This window comes from Leptonotus elevatus, chromosome 1 (assembly GCF_054856555.1).
Source record: "Leptonotus elevatus isolate MCC_2025b chromosome 1, RoL_Lele_1.0, whole genome shotgun sequence".
Taxonomy (NCBI): domain Eukaryota; kingdom Metazoa; phylum Chordata; class Actinopteri; order Syngnathiformes; family Syngnathidae; genus Leptonotus; species Leptonotus elevatus.
Window position 1 is genome coordinate 4,316,789 of NC_141239.1, and position 17,458 is coordinate 4,334,246.

General features: G+C 42.4%; 1 protein-coding gene across 3 annotated transcripts in view; it reads right to left on the reverse strand.

The window, feature by feature from the left end:
* Nucleotides 1–17,212, reverse strand: part of kcnq3 (potassium voltage-gated channel, KQT-like subfamily, member 3) — a 57,511-nt gene extending 40,299 nt beyond the window's left edge. For 2 of the 3 annotated variants that reach the window (XM_086075309.1, XM_086075293.1), the window contains exons 1-2: nucleotides 16,897–17,212; nucleotides 15,886–16,296 (exon numbers count right to left, since the gene is read on the reverse strand). In XM_086075309.1, the coding sequence (XP_085931435.1) occupies nucleotides 15,886–16,175 (290 nt within the window). In that variant the 5' untranslated portion in view covers nucleotides 16,176–16,296; nucleotides 16,897–17,212. The remainder of the gene's footprint in view (nucleotides 1–15,885; nucleotides 16,297–16,896) is intronic. The other variant, XM_086075301.1, reaches the window with a different exon arrangement.
* Between the last annotated feature and the right edge of the window lie 246 nt (nucleotides 17,213–17,458).

The window sequence follows — 17,458 nt, forward strand, 5'->3', positions numbered from 1 at the left end:
ACACACACACACACACACACACACACACACACACACACACACACACACACACACACACACACACACACAGGCTAACATGCTAAATTGTGGTTAGCGTGTTCCATGCATGAGCAAGCATGCGACATGTGCCAGCGTCACATGACGACACGATCGCGTCTACGTGTGTGCATCGACATGCTACGTGGAGATCCAAAGCGGGAGCAGATGCTCCCGCGGCCGCCCGCTCATCCCGGGTGGTTACCATGGCAACCAGCCTGGCGGTTGGCGTGGCAACGGCGCACTCCGCATGCCAGCGGGGAGCTCATCAGGTGCAAAGTGGCGGTCGAAGCCAGCGAGCAGGCGAGCGCGCCGGGGCGTGCGTCTGTTGACAAAAACGATGACACGCGAGGACAACAACAGCAACAACGGCCGTTGTCAACACGCTAACGACACAAAAGTTTCCTCAAACTGTTTGTTTACATTTTATTCCTCGCACTTTTTGGACATTTTTCAACCGATTCTAGCCATTCAAACTTCGACATATTCCCAAAATTCCCACAACGACTGCATATATTTTTCTCATTCCCACAATTCCCGATTTCCAACCCAAATTTTTCCCACTCATTTCCAATGGCAGATTCAACATTTCACATTTACATCATTCTAAACATTGAACTCATTCAATTCACCTTGGAGATGATTTTCAACATCCGAGAAATTCCCACATACCATAAATTCAACATTTTCACCATTAAAACACCCACAGAAAAGTTACTTGTTATCATCATTATTATTATTTATTATTATTAACTGTTACAAAAACGGTAAAGAAAACTTACCAGACAAATTAACCCTTCACCAACAAGCACTCACGCACCGGCCTTTTTGTTGACGTCACGGAAATCATTGAGTGAAGTATTATACAAAATGATATAAACATATATAATATTTTTTTACAAAATGATAGTCGCATGCTGCTAAAATGATCTCCTCCATTTTGCTGGCTAGCCCACTGTGCAGCATGCCCTGCATTCATTGGCTGATCAATGAAAGCTTCGCTGATTGGTTGAAGTTCCCGGCGACAAAAGTTGAACATGCTTCAACTTTCTAGCATCGCGTCGCGAGCGTACACGTGCACGTCTTACATTTACGAGCGCGGAATTTCACGTGCACGAATGTCGCGTGTCGCCCGGGGGGGCGCGATTTTGGCCTTGTGGCCCTGCTTCCATTGGAATGAATTGAGAGCGAGCGACGTCGCCTCCCGTGTGCAAGAGCCCAGAGGGGGGAAGTTGTGTATTTGTGTGTGTTTGCGTGCATGTTTAATAATTAAGGCTGTGTGTGTCCCGAGGATCAAAGTCAGAAGAATTTCCCGCCGAGCAATCGCAGACGCAATCGTCGTTTGATTTTTTTTGCCATGGCAACCAAACAGGACGCGTTCCACTTCAAACAATTGTGGGGAATAAACCCAAGTGATTGAATCTTTTCCAGGGTCAAACAGCTGACTGGTCGCCAGCAATGTTCAGGGCACGTGGACAAATGATGGACTGGTCGTAGGCACGTATAAACAAACTAGCCTACAAACATAGACTGGTCAACATTAAAAGGCAAATGGAGAAAAACTCGCCTGTCCTGGTAAACAGAATGGAAAACAGATGATTGGTCATCGGTCACTGTCGGGGCATATATAGACAAATAAGCGACTGGTCACCAGTAAATGTTAGATAACATGGACAAACAACAGACACATATGGACAAATGATAGACTGGTCACCAGTCAATGACAGGCCACAAATAAACAAACCGCTGATTGGTCGCCAGCCATTGTTAGGGCACATATGGACAAATGGTGGACTGGTCGCCAATGAATTACATGCTACATATAGACAAACTGGTGATTGGTCGCCAGTCAATTCCAGAGCACAAATGGACAAACGATGGGCTGGTTGCCAATCAATTACATTCCACATATAGACAATCTAGCGATTGGTCGCCAGGTTATACCAGAGCACAAATGGACAAATGATGGACGAGTCGCCAATGAATGACACGCCACATGTAGACAAACTGCTGATTGGTCACCAGCCACGCCAGGCCACATATAGACAAAAAGCTGATTGGTCGCTAGTCAATGCCAGCACACATATTGACAAATTGTGGACTGGTCACCAATTAATTACATGCCACATGTTGACAGACTGCTGATTGGTCGCCAGCAAACAGTTGATTGGTCACCAGCCATCGGGTAAATGACAGGGCACATATGGACTAATGAGTGACTGGTCACCTGTAAATGTTAGATAGCATGGACAAACAACAAATTGATCCCCAGTTAATGCCAGGACACATATGGACAAATGATAGACCGGTCACCAAACTAGCGATTGGTCGCCAGGTAATACCAGAGCACAAATGGACAAATGATGGACTAGTCGCCAATGAATGATATGCCACATATAGACAAACTGGCAATTGGTCGCCAGTCAATGTCAAGTCACATATGGAGAGAGAGACAAGCGATTGGCAACCCACAGGAAGTCGTGAGACCAGACGCGCCAACCGTCATTCGTCATGCTTCTCACTTTTCTTTTCTTTTTATTCTTTCTTGTGCATTTGTCGTGAAAAGACTTCTTGAAGTCCGCGCGGTTAATGAGGTGACAAATGTCGAGCTAATCACTTTGCTTCGATGGGACGCCGCCGCTCAGCTCTGGAAATCCTTGTCACTCACAATTGTACAAAAAACAGCAGGAAATCTTTCTTGGCATTCGTCTCGATATGTTCTTGTTTATCACTTTGTTTTTGTCTTTGTGATGACGGTTTGACCGCGACGACCAATCCATTGGTCAATTTGCCATAACAAGCGGACGAGCACGACAGATGTTGTTTTCTCAGAGAGGGGAGGGGTGAGCAGTTACGCATGGAGGAGGGAGCATGGGACACTGCGACTTACTAAGAAGAATGTTAGCATTTATTCATGACATGAATCTTCACATGTTTCTTCTGCACTAAATATTCTCTGCTCTGACCGACCAATCAGAGGAGAGAAAAATGCTGATGTCATGGAGGGCAGGCCAATGACAACGCTGGAAGAATGCATCGCGCCACTAACGAGCACAGAATTAGCGACTCATTTAATTTTCTGAGAAAGAATTACTTGACCTCTTGTAGTACGGTTCAGCTTTATTTTGAAAATTCAATTGTGGATTGTGCGTTTACTAATATACCTACAAAGCAGATTGAACGTAAAAAAAAAAAGTTATCTAAACATCGACATTTACAAATGTAATTGCTCCATTTTGTTCCGTCTGTGTTTATTTTGGGTGTCATTTTGCTATTGACCACTAGATGGCAACATGCTATTTGTTTGTCACCGTTTAGATTTGAAAGAAGAAGAGTGAAAACAGGAAGTATTTCAGCCCAGCCTGGTTTTTGCTGAAGATGAAAATCAACTGCTGTATGTTCATTTTATGATATTATTCTCAGATGATGAGTTAAGTTTGTTTAAAAAAGAAGAAGAAAGAAAACTAATTCAGAAACTAAACTCAAACTAAGTGTTTTTTTAAATAACTAAAACTAATTAAAAAAAACAACAGAACCACCCTGAAAACTAAGTCAAACTAACTCAATTTAAAAAACAAAAACTCAAACTGAAGTAAAAACGAACTCAAATGAAAATTGCAAAACTATAATAACCCTAATAACGCCGTGCACTCCCTGGCGGATGTCGGATTTAGCGTGCACTCATTTCACACACAACATTGCGAGCGTGTGCGTGCGCGTGTTGTGGTTGGCCAATGGCGGCACGGAAGAGCCGCGCTGTGTGTTCTCCAGATGTAATTATCCCTCCAAGGCAGGACGGCGCTAAAAGTGCCATCCATCATCCCCGGGCTCAGTGGCATGCCAGGGCGAGCTCTCCTCCGCCGCTAACGTCCCGCCGCTAACGTCCCGCCGCTAGTCCTTTGGAGCGCAAACGTATTGGAAAAGTTTATTGATCGTCGTGTCGTCTGCCCCGCCTTCTCGCTGACCTCATTCAGATGTCGTTTGTCTTTTTTTTTTTTAAGGGGACGTTAAATTGGAAACGGAAGCTAAGAGCAGCAACAAATTGAGGACGCTGGGAGTTATTACATGCGGACTTTGGAAAATTGGAAGACTTCCTGTGTCTTTTCCAACATGGCTTCTTGAGACTTTTTTGGTGATTCTACTCATGATAAACGAATTTCAAGTGACGTCAAACTGGCTTCGGGGGCTGAATTTCATCAAAATTGAAATGATGAAAATGAGGCCAAAATCTCCGGAATGTCTCACCAGTGAAAAGTGAGGGAAGATATCAAAATAGACGATATCGTTGGATAGAAAGTTGTATCATTTTTTTTTTGTTTTTGTTTTTATTTGTTGCTTTTTTTCTTTCAAAAAGAGCTCAATATTGTTCATTCGGTAATGTCATCATCATTGCTCTTTTTTTTTTTTATTAAAATTTTTTTTTGTGTGTATTCGTTAGCTCACCAAAAACCTATTAGAAAAAATCCCATACCGTTCACCAACTCCAGAAACATATATTTCATGAAAGTTGTATCATGAATACAATTAGGCGGAGTTTGTAAGAATCTATTCTGGATTTTATGCCACTTTTTGAGTTGGCCCAAATTGACTAGAAATCAATTTTAAGGCAATTGGAAATTTGCGATGATTGGCGGCATCAGTGACAAAAGCAGCAACTTTGCTTGTTTTCAACCAATTTCATTCATCCACGATTTTGTTATTTGTTATCATTTCTTTAAACGTCCTGCGCAATAAGTGACACGAGCGTCAGCGGTTCGCATAAAGTGCACGTTCGTGACAATCCAAGCCACGAATCGATGACCACAAATAAAAAAAAACCTCCGCAGGTATAATGGTGTATTAGTAAGGTACATTAACGTGAATATCGCTGTAAAAAAAAGCACGGTGAGAGCCGAGATGAGTTCAACCAAGCGAGTGGCTGACTTCAGTGGCGAGCAGCGGCCATGTGACAAATGATCGCGCCACACGTTGCGCGTTTCGATGTGGAATGTTCCCACACTTGTGCCAATAAACTTTCCGATTTATTTGCAAATGCCAATACAGCTCCGGTTTGAATGTATTTATTATTTTTTTAACATTGTGCTGTGCATTGAGAAGTTGATCATGTTCACGTGCACATCATTGCTAAGCTAAACTTATTTTTTTTTTTACCGGGAATTTCCGTCGACGGCATTCAAAGAGTTCATTAATTCATCAAGTGTGACCGGGCCAATTTTTGTCCGACGTGCAAATTTCCCCCAACACAACTTAGATAACTTTTTAGAGCGTGAAAGCTCTTTGGGATGTTATTTGTCCCAAGAACGATAACGGTGACGAACGAGAGGGTCTTGTGAGGGGTCACAATTGATTTTTAATTGTTATGTTTTCAACAGGAAGTTGAAGTGACATCATCACAGTCAGTGAGGCACAGAAAAAAAAAAGTGCTTGTCCCGACAAAAACGAGAACATTGGTGTCTTTGCAAATAAATCCAACTTGCAGTGTCAGCATATATCAAGCCCACCCCCCCGTCACCCCCCACCGTGTCCTCTGTCGCCCTTCAGACCCCCCCCCCCCACCCCACCCCCACCCCGGGCCTTGCAGCGCCGATTTGGCCTTAAAAAGACAAACAAGTGTGTGAAATGTCATCCACGCTGACTTTGGTCACTCGCAGGAAGGGCTCGGAGGGTGACGACCATATTTGGGGACTTAAGCAAGGGTTCGCAACGTAAGAGGCGAATTTTGTTATCAATGGTGGACGCAACATTGCAGCAACAAGTCACTGAACTTGAAATTCATTTTCAGGTATTTAATTGTCAAATGCACAAATTGTAATTTTATATTAAAAAAAAAGATTGTTGTTGTTGTCATCTGACTATTTGTGAAAAAAATTTTTTTACAGGAATATTTTCTCTTTTGCTGCACATGAAATATTGCTTATCTGCTTCCTTGACTACTAATAAATCGGTATCGCCGTCTGCCTTGAAAAAAACACATCGATCTATCGCTAATTTTGATTTAACATATGATTGGACGTCAAATCATTTGACGTGAAATGATTTGAATTTCTCTGCTTTAAGTCTGATATGGTCTTAGAAACGGCGCCTGATTGATTTCTCCATGAAGTTTTTTGGCGTGTGAGGCAAATTCTGTCTCCTTTCAACCTAGTAAGCGAAAAGCAATCCGTCCTCCAGCCAATCAGATTCGCTGCCGTCCAGGAAGCAGGAAGCGTTCCGCCAGGGCAGGAAGCGGAGGCGAGGCGCCATTAGCATTTTTTTTGGTGGGGGGGGCGGGGGGGGGTGGTGGAGATGAATAAATGATGAGCGTCGCTCACGCGGGAGTGCGCAGTCAGCGGCTGGCGACTTCGCCGGGAAATTCGATGCTGATCACGCTCGGCCAAGACCCAAAAGCGAGCGGCCGTGTCCTCGACCGCTTCACACGTCTTATCCAAAAAGATGGCGTGTCAGCATTTTAACGCACGTCCACTGCTGACCATCATCGCATCAAGTCCATCATTTGCAAATCGGAAAAGTAGCTTTAAAGTTTGATGTTTCACTTCATGAAATTGTATCTTTGAATATCATCCATGTTTAGAAATAAATATTGCAGGATGTCATAAAAAAGCGGCGACAAGGAATACGTTGACGTTGATGATTTGGAGCATGATTTGACTGAAACAAAAAGGGAAATCAGTTGACGATGAATTATTGGAAGTTGACGAATTGACATCAACAGAAAACGTCAATTTGATGTAAAATTATCATCATATTAAATAAATGACATTTTGAGCCTCTATTTCATGAGTATAGAATTTTCCCCTCCATTAAAACCCTGACGTATATAATCTGACACATGCATTGCACGAATAATCCATTAGAGGGCAGTATCACCCATCTGATGGCTTTTCCAGCGACCTTGCAAGATGGCCCCAATTGACAAAGGAGAGACATCTATATTCAATATCAATACAGTTATGTACAAAAACACAATATTGGGCTTTTTTCCAATATGAGCTTTTTTTTTTTCATATTGTGAGTTTTTATACAGTATTTTTTTTTTTATCGCCATCCTTCCCTCAATAACGTGATAATTATCGCATCGTAAGGTTCATATTGTGATATCGTGATGTTTGCATATTGTTACATCTCTACAAGAAATACCCCATACTGAAAAAAACCCACCTAATACTTAAGCTAATGAAAATTAAACTAAAATTAAGCTTTTTTTTTTTATCAATGAACTAAAATTAAGAGAATTTGAAAAACAAAAGTTCAAAGAAAATGCAAAGCAACTAACATGCAAAATGTCAAATGATTGCAGAGCTGGCGAGTGAACGCGAGTGCACGAGCGGCCCACCGTGTCTGAGGTTTTGGGGGGTCTTTTACAAAGAGCAGATCTCCTTTCTGCAGCCAGTAAGCTCATCCTCCTCCGGGTCCCGCCGCCACCACCCCTCACCCATTGATCGCCTTGTGTGTGCGTGCACGCGAGTATCAAATTGTCAGGCATTGCTGGTAGTGATTACGTACACGTTACATGTATGTGCACATGAGCCCCCCCCCCCCTCCTTCCCCCACCAAAAACATCCTTCCACTACTACTACTAACACTACAGCACTACTACTGATATTATTACTGTATGAAATGAGAAGCCGTAAACTAGTTGGACATAAAACTAATAAAACATTTTTTTTTTTATATTTGACGTGAAAGGAGTTGACGTAAAAAAAAATTGGCTTAAAAAGATTTTGATGTGAAAGATGCGAAATAATTTGAAGCAAAAAGATTTGATGTGAAATGATTTACCGTAAAATGTCATAATGTCAAATGGGTTGCCGTAGATTTTGAGATCAAATGATTTTACGTTATATTAGAATAAATGTACATAAGTTATCCCATATTTACTCTTATAGCATTGCAAAGCATAACTGTTGCAGCTGCAAAACAGGAACTGTGCCCTTATCACAAGATAGAAACACTTTGCGGATGAACTGTTGAACTTTGACTTTTGAAACCTTCAGCGCCGAAGAAAGACGACACGTCTGTATTAGTATCTGCACAATGACTCAAACCCGTGATGGTTGCTGCTGTGTGTTCCCCCAACCTTTAGGAAAGAAATGATTGTGTAATCGCCCTAAAAAAATAAAAAGAGAGGGCTTAACAGAATGTGCTCAGAGTGGTAGGAGATTGTAATCTGTGCACATCTCTGTCCATTCTCCTCGCGAGCAAAAAGAATCAAAGTCTCTTGTCTTTCTCTTCCTTGTCCGTTCTTTATTAAATGTTCTAGGTTGACTGAACCTGACACGTTAAAGCAATTAGGTGTGTTTAAAGATGTCAAATGAATTGACATGAAATTATTTAAAATAAAACGATTTTATGAACAATGATTTTACACAATGTGATTTCAAATCAAATCATGTCAATCATTCAAATGAGCACATTTTTGAAAAAGAATGGAGGAAAAGAAGAGTTGATTTAAAATTGGTTGACGTAAACTATTTTGATGTTGAATTATTTGATGTGAAATTAGTTCATAAGTTGACAGAGTTGACCTAAATAGAGTTTATGTAAGAATATTTTAAGGAACAAGAGTTGACATAAAATTTTGGGGAGTAAAAAGCATTAGATGTGAAACGAAAATTTGGCGCCCCCCCAAAAATTGACATAATGATTTGGCAAAAAAGTTTTGTGCTTAACAAGATTTGCCGTGAATTTAGTTGGCGTATGGTGATTTGGTGTGAAAAAAAGTTTGGTGTCAAATGAGTTCATGCAAAAAGAATTTGACGCAAAAAGATTTGATTTTAAATGACTTAACGTGAGACGTGAAATAAGTTGACATGCAATGATTTGACGTAAAATGACAACAAAAAACAATTTGTTTATAATAATTTCACGAGTCATGATTTGACATCCAATGATTTGATGTTAAATAAGATTTTTTTTTAAATGATGTACAAAGAGTTGACTTCATTTGGCGTGAAAAGATTTGATTTAAGACGAGTTGGCGCAAGGCTACTTGGCGTAAAGAGATTTGTTGTAAAAGACTTTTACGTCCAATGAGTCTCAATGCAGTGATGAGTAATACTAATTAAGTCTGTCCTCTTAAGAGCAATACTAATAAAGTACGTCATGTGCCAAGCAGTAATAACAATAAAGTACGTCTTCTGGTGGGCAACACTAATGACAACAAAGTACGGTGTCCTGTAGGCGCGTTAATGTCGCCCCAGCGTCGAGCTGTGCTTGGTGCTGATTTACGCCGCTCGTTGCCGTTTGTTGTGATGGGGGGGGTCTCGCTCGGCACAGCTCCTCCCCCCGTCGCGTGAGGCCGCGCCAGCCAGCAGCGTACTCATGATTCACCTTTAACGACACTCTCGAGTCGTCATCTTTTGACTCCGCTTCCCGCAGTCCATCAATTCGCGTCGCGACCGCGTCGGAAGCAAACACGCCGCCGTTAGCCTCCTGCTAACCTGCGATAGCGCATGTATCAACGGCAAAAATAAAAGTGTTCTCGTTTCATTTTGGAATAAGGCTGGAACATAAAAGGTGGGAAAAAGTGACGCACTTCCCAGACGCGCTATTAGCATGTTTATTGGCTAGCACATTCACAGCGATTCGATTCAAAGCGAGGAGCGTGACTTGATCGAATTGTAGAACTGGACTTAAAGCAAAGGAAAAGACTTAGACTAAGTCTCCAGTTACTTTAGTCAATTTAAAGAGTCGCTTGACTTTGTGTACTTAAAGTAGTCATCCAAAGCCAGTGAGATGAATTAGCTGGTCTAAAAGAGTCACAATGGCTGTCGATTTAGTGAGTCACAACAACTCAGTCCATTTAAAGAGTCAAAGAACTGACTTCATTTAGAGAAGCTTCAGTTAATTAATCAAGTTGAAGTGTCACTCGACTTAGTCTACTTAAAGTAGTCAATTCAAAGAGAGTGACACGACTTGATTGAAAGAGTCGACTCGGTTTAAAGAGTCAAAATGATTGTCGATTTCAAGTGTGTCGCAACAACTTAGTCCATTTAAAGACTCAAATGACTTCCTTGAGTTAGAGAGGCTCCAGTTACTTTAGTCAATTTAAAGAGTCACTTGACTCCAACGCAAGTGGCACGACTTAGTCGGTTTAACGACTTAGTCCATTTAAAGACTCAAATGACTTCCTTGATTTAGAGAGGCTCCAGTTACTTTAGTCAATTTAAAGAGTCACTTGACTCCAACGCAAGTGGCACGACTTAGTCGGTTTAACGACTTAGACCATTTAAAGAGTCAACGAACTGACTTCATTTAGAGAAGTTCCAGTGACTTAGTCAATTTGAAGTGTCACTTAACTTAGTCTACTTAAAGTAGTCAATTCAAAGAGAGTGACACGACTTGATTGAAAGAGTCGACTCGGTTTAAAGAGTCAAAATGATTGTCGATTTCAAGTGTGTCACAACAACTTAGTCCATTTAAAGACTCAAATGACTTCCTTGATTTAGAGAAGCTCCAGTTACTTTAGCCAATTTAAAGAGTCGCTTGACTTTGTGTACTTAAAGTAGTCATCCAAAGCCAGTGAGATGAATTAGCTGGTCTAAAAGAGTCACAATGGCTGTCGATTTAGTGAGTCACAACAACTCAGTCCATTTAAAGAGTCAAAGAACTGACTTCATTTAGAGGAGTTCCAGTTAATTCATCAAGTTGAAGTGTCACTCGACTTAGTCTACTTAAAGTAGTCAATTCAAAGAGAGTGACACGACTTGATTGAAAGAGTCGACTCGGTTTAAAGAGTCAAAATGATTGTCGATTTCAAGTGTGTCACAACAACTTAGTCCATTAAAAGACTCAAATGACTTCCTTGAGTTAGAGAGGCTCCAGTTACTTTAGTCAATTTAAAGAGTCACTTGACTCCAACGCAAGTGGCACGACTTAGTCGGTTTAACGACTTGAAGTGTCACTTGACTTAGTCTACTTAAAGTAGTCAATTCAAAGAGAGTGACACGACTTGGTTGATTGAAAGAGTCGACTTCATGCAAGTGAAACAAATAAATCCTTTCTAGAAGTTGATTTAAAGAGCCACGTGACTTAAGTCCATTTAATAACTCACATGCCAGAGTCAATTTAAAGCGGTTGGTCTAAGGTCGTGCATCTATGATGCTTATTAGAATCTCTTAGCATTTGCCACAATGTGGTCAAATTAGCGTATATTAGCAAGTTCGCCCTTGTGGCTAGTTAGAAGAAGGGAAAAACAAAAACAAAAAAAATTTGTGGCTAGTTGTTTATTAGCATATTTATCATTGCAACTAACGCTCCAATTAGCGTGTCAAGCAACGTACGCACTTCTTTTGCTGCGTGTTTAATAGCAAGAGTTGAGGTGTTGTCGTCCTAAAGGTCATTTGTTGTTGCTGTTGTGCTTTAGCTTCTCTGCAGGTTCTCCTTCCTGCCACATTAGCACGTCGCTCGCTAATGTGGCAGCCGACCTCCCGAAGACACTACCTGTGCGCATTTAAGTGCTTTTTCGACAGCCCGGCGGCTTCCTGTGCGCCGCCGCCGCCGCTTCAAAGACGAGTCCCGCCGGGGAGGAAATAAATAAATAAAAAACGCGTAAAAAACAGCTAATCGTTTCCATCGATCCGGAAGTGTCAAACCTGACAGCCAGATGGCAGCCGGTCATTTATGTACGTTTGATTAGCCGGCGCTAACGACTTCCGCGCTACGTGAAATGACCGCGGCCGCAAAGTGAGCGCTAACGATGCTCTTAACCACCGGCGGCACTTCCTGACACCCTCGCATTGATCGGGGTGTCTTAAGTCCACGTGACGGGCGCACGCTCAAACAAGTGGTCATGTGGTCGGCCGCCCGCGACTCTGAAGGACGTCCATTTTGACCACAAAGGCTCTTTGAGTGCACAAAAAAATGTGTTTGAAGCAGGATGAAAATCTTGTGGGGAGCAATAAAGATCGAAGGCCCTCGCAAGGCCTGGCGTCCAATCAGAAGCTTCACCCCACCGGGACCACCGTGCCCTCCCCGCGACCTCCCACAATCCCCGCTGCAATTGAACGCCGCCCAGCAGGAGGACCATTGGCTCATTAACGATGAGCTTGCTCATCCCGCTTGTCGGTCACCCTCGTCCACGAAGTCAGGTTTGCCTGATCTTTTTTTTTCTTTCGTGAGAGAGCTCAGTAGTGTTTATTGACATTTGATTAACTATTGTTTACCGATTCGACATGTCATCATCATTGCTGTCTCTCTCTCTTTTTTTTGTATGTGAATGTGCAGGTGCGTGTGTGCATATTAATTCACCTAAAACCTATTAAAAATCTCATACCCTTCACCTGAACCGAACACTTCAGAATCCCGCTAGAGTCGTGAAGTTGTCAGGAGACCCGAGGAAGGATCAAAGAAAAGAAAGAAAAGTGAAATCCAGCTCCGACCAGACACCACCTACTACCCACCGGGTTACAAACCAGAATCTTTCACCAACCCCAGAAGCATATAAATTCCAACAAATTAGAGACCAAAGGAAACACTGAGGCAAGGAAGGAAGGATAGATGAAGCAAAGTGAGATCCACAGACATCAGCCTCCACTGATTCAGCGACCAGAGGAAGAAGCAGATTGTGTTTGCATTTCGGTAGATGCTCGTGTGGTGGATCTGGCATGCATGAAAATGAGGGGAGCACAATAAAATGAAAAGCAAGCACAACCCCCCAGGCCGCGGTGGCGCCAAGGCACAACCCCCGGGTTATATATACATATACATATATACACATATATATATATATATATATATATATATATATATATATATATATATACACGTATATATAAATATATATATATATATATATATACACGTATATATAAATATATATATATATATATACGTATATATATATATATAAATATATATATATATATATACGTATATATATATATAAATATATATATATATATATATACGTATATATATACGTATATATATATATATAAATATATATATATATATATACGTATATATATATATATAAATATATATATATATATATACGTATATATATACGTATATATATATATATATATATATATATATATATATATATATATATATATATCATCCCCCTTAAAGTCACATAGTCAATGTGACCTTTGACCCTCCTGTTATGTCGCTTTCTCAGCAACAGCAATAATGTTCCCGCCCGATTAATTGATGAGAAGTTTCATCGCAAAAAACTACTAATTTGTATCTTCAACTTTAAAATGGGTCAATTTGACCCGGGCTATGTTCAAAGTTGCAAAACCATTCCGATAAACATTGCATACCGGTATTATTAGCCGCTTCCATTGCACATACAGTGCATCGAACTTAATTTCTTCATCAGTTGATGTGAACTTTCATAGTAAAAAAACCTTGTTGGGTCAGTTTGACCCGGTATATCGAAATCATCCTTTTTCACTGCAAATATGTCGAAATGAACTTTTTTTTTATTGTCTGTCGGTGTCAAGATTGATGTCGAAAAGCGTACATTTGTTTTCACTTGTAAGTGGGTCATTTTGATCCACAGCATAACAGGGGAGTTAAAATGGACTAAGTCACAGATCGTGATTTCAATCAACTATTTGACATTGACATCAATCAGGTGACTTTTAAAATCGACTCAAATCACGCACTGGAATTTCGAGGCGTTGTATGACGTCATCATCTGACGACGTCACCGTGTCGCGTGACGGTTGTAAAGAGATGCAGCCCGGCAGAGGGAACCAATCACAAACGACGTCGTTGGAATTATGGCACAGCATCTGCCCTGTCAGTCCTGACAAGTTGAAAGGTCACCGATTTGACATGCACGCGCTTTGCACACGAGCGCTCGCTCGCACTGCAGCAAATTTGCCCGTCGCCCCGCACGAAGCGTAAACAACCACCGGGAAATGTTGATGTTCGTGCTGTGGCGGCGCCGCGCTGATGATGATGATGATGATGATGATGTCACGGCACGCGTTGGCTGACAAAAGTCGGCGACACCTTCACATATGGGGCGGCCATATTGATGGATGGGACGCCAGACGCACACTGATGGCTGACTCACCGAGTGTCATCGCGGCGGCGTTCCTCGCTCGCCTTTGACTGCCGTTTGCCCGTTCGACGGCGACAATCGCTTTTGGGAGGAATGAGTGTCGTGTGTTAAACTTCACACGCAGCCGGCGTCCAATCTTTTAGATGCCTTACATGTTGCACTCAAAGTTGATGGAGAAATTGCGTGTGAAGGATAAAATGTTGAATAACAAAATATTGAAACATGGATTGATATTGAATATAATGGAATCGTATTATTATTTGGGAAAAAGTTGAATTTTTGGTCAATCTGAATTTTTGGTATGTAATTTTGCAAAATAGAATGAGTGGAACATTTTGAATTTCAAATGGGGACAATGTGAATGTTTTGTCAAAAGTGTCATTGGGAATAAAGAGGTCAATTTTTTGGTGACTTTCGTAAATTTTGTGAAACGTACAATTTTGAGGAATTTTGGACGAGTTTCCGAGCAGAATTGAATAACGATGTAAATGTGTTGAATGTGCCATTGGAATGAAAGGTCAACAACATTCCAGGGAAACTCGTTGGGGATGGATGGGGAATTTTGGAGTAAAAATGTGGAATCTTGCAAAAAAACATAAATATTTGGAATGAAAAAAATAATAGCCTCCACGGCGTGAATTTTTTTTAAAATGTGTTGAAATTGGAATGATGTGCATCGGCTGAATGATATGGAAGTAGATGCATGTAAAAAAAAATTGGGAGGAATAAAAAATAGGAATACCGTAGTGTTGTTGGAGTAGTGAGGTGACCCTAATCCCGTTCAACGTAATAAATAGGGCCAAGGCGGGAAGCAACATTCCAGTGCCGAAGATTGCCGACGTCACATCCAGCGGCTTGCAAGTGATTTCATGACACGGAAGAAAAGACAACTGGAAGGATTCCTGCGACGGAACCAAACTTGGCCAGGAGGACACCGCCGGAAGTTTTTTCGTATCATTTTTGCACTTTTGCTGTGTGGTTTGTGCTTGTTCTAAATAGTCTCGAAATGTGTCAGCAAGGGTCAATCGAGGTCAAACTGCAATCAATGAAATTATGGTCGCAAATGAAAATCAGAGTTAAGACGCAACGAACCGAACCACAAAGGAACGCTGTTACGTACTGCATATATATATATATATATATATATATATATATATATATTTTTTTTTTTACCCTATTCTCACACTTAACTCATTGACATGCAGCCATTTTGACTGAAGCAACCCCCTTCGCTCTCGTCTTCTTTTTTTACTGGATTTTGACTGATTTTGCAAGGCCCACAGAATATTGTGTTCCATTATTATAAAAACCTACCAAAAGAAAGATTCCAGTCTCTTTTTTTCATCAGGAAAAAAAAAAATATTTCTATCTGTTTCCATTTTGCAGCAATTTGCATTAGAATATTGCAAAGTTTCATCATTATTCACAAATCTGTTGAAAACAATGGGAAAAACACCTTTTTGCAACGTGGCCCTGGTTGATCTCTTATACTCTGCTGCCACCTGCCGGCCGTTTTTTGTAATAACTACCATTGCTTCAAGCATTTCGCTTCAGTTCAGAAGCTGCATCAAAACCTTCTGTATTCTCTAGCATAAAAACAAACAAACATTAAAAACGTATAAATACGTTTTCGGGACCAGAACGTATTCATACATTTTTGGGAGCAAATGAGCTCATTCCATTTTTTTCATTGTAATTAGTAACAAGTAGATGTCAATCGCCCGCACATGACAGGAGGCCAAGAAACAAAGCATGACGGCCAAATGTGTTCAGACCCAAAGCGGAAGCGAACCAAAAAAAAAGTGAGAATTGTTGATGACGTTACTCACACGAAGGCGTGGTAGAGGAGCGCCCGTCCTCGCGGTCTCTCCAGCGCGTCGTAGATCATGTTCTGAATCCTCCTCTTGCGGGCGTTATTCCTCTTGGCGGGCCGGCTGTAGTTCAGGGGGGTTTTGGCCAGCAGCCCGATGGCCGTGCCCTGCGACCCCCGCTTGTAGTCCGGCGCCACCGTCGCCAGCAGGGCGCCGTCTTTGGCCCCCCCCACTCCACCCTGCTGGTCCGAGGGGTCCTTCTTGTGGTCCTCTGAGCCACTCGCCGCGCTCCTGGACCGCAGTCCCATGGTCAGTGCTGCTTGCCCGGGTCGGGCCGCATGCCATGGTCCGGTCCGGTCCGGGTGCCCCCCACCCGCCCCGTGCCCTCAGCCTGGGGTCATTTAAGAATGCCGGGGGAGGTGCTGGCTGCTGCGACGGGACAAAACAAACAAAAGTGGCGTCAAATCACCGAGGAGGAGCGTTGCTGTCGATCAACTGCTTCATTCTTTGACTTCAGAGTAGAACTCTGTTCTTATTAGTTTTTGTTGTCATTTGTCCCCAGATGGCTTCAAGCGTACAGTAGAGCCCCCCCCCCCCCCGCTTTTCGCTGGTGATAAACTGTGTCACTCCGTAAATAGTGCAAATCTGTGTATCACTGGTGTTGATTATAAAAGTGTCAATTATAAAATCGACTTTTTTTTTATGTCACCCAAAAAATTCTTGTTGACACGTGGATGCTGCTAATAGGCATTTTCAGGGGGGGGTTCCATGCATTGGTGAATCCGCTGTTGCCAAACCGCGAGTCGCGGGGGTCTACTGTATTATTATTAGTAGTATTAATAATCTCTGACTGAGACGAAAGCAACACCTCAAAACAAAACGCACGGCAGACAAAAGAGCTGGAAGCGCGCGTGCACGCAGGAGCCCTCACTCGCGCACGCGCGACAATTCATCCAAAACATTTTGTTGTCATTTTTTTTTTTTTGTCTTTTGTCGGGTGGAAAGAGAAAACAAAGAAAGCAGGCTCACCGGCAGGCATGGCTCGGGTCCTCCTGGCTTCCTGCCTCCATGCAGCCCGCGCGCGAAAATGAAGGAAGCTCCGCAGCGAGGACGACTCGCCGGTCGCCAGCTACACGACAAAAAAAAAGAAAAGAAAGAAAGAAAGAAAGAAAGAAAGAAAAAGAGAGGAGCAAGAAGAGGAAGACGAGCAGGGTGGAGACGGAGGCGGCACGAGGAGATGAAGGAGCGAGGAAGGAGGTCGATACTGGAAGTGAAGCAGAAGCGAGACGAGCGGCAGCGGCGTGCGCGTGCACGCAGCAACACGGTGGCGCGTGCGTGCGCGCGCGCGCGCGCGCGAGAACCAGACGAGCAGGTACACCTTGTTCACCAAAAGAAAGGGGCAAAGATGAAAGGACAGCACAGGTGGGCAAAAACAAGTCAGGACATCCATCACTGCACAATCAATCAAGATCACATCGACTGATCGATTGATTGATTGATTGATTGATTGGCAGTCCATTGGAGGGCGGGCTGGATTTACACACGCGGCACACGCGCAACACGTGCGCGCGCACACATTCGCACACAGTTG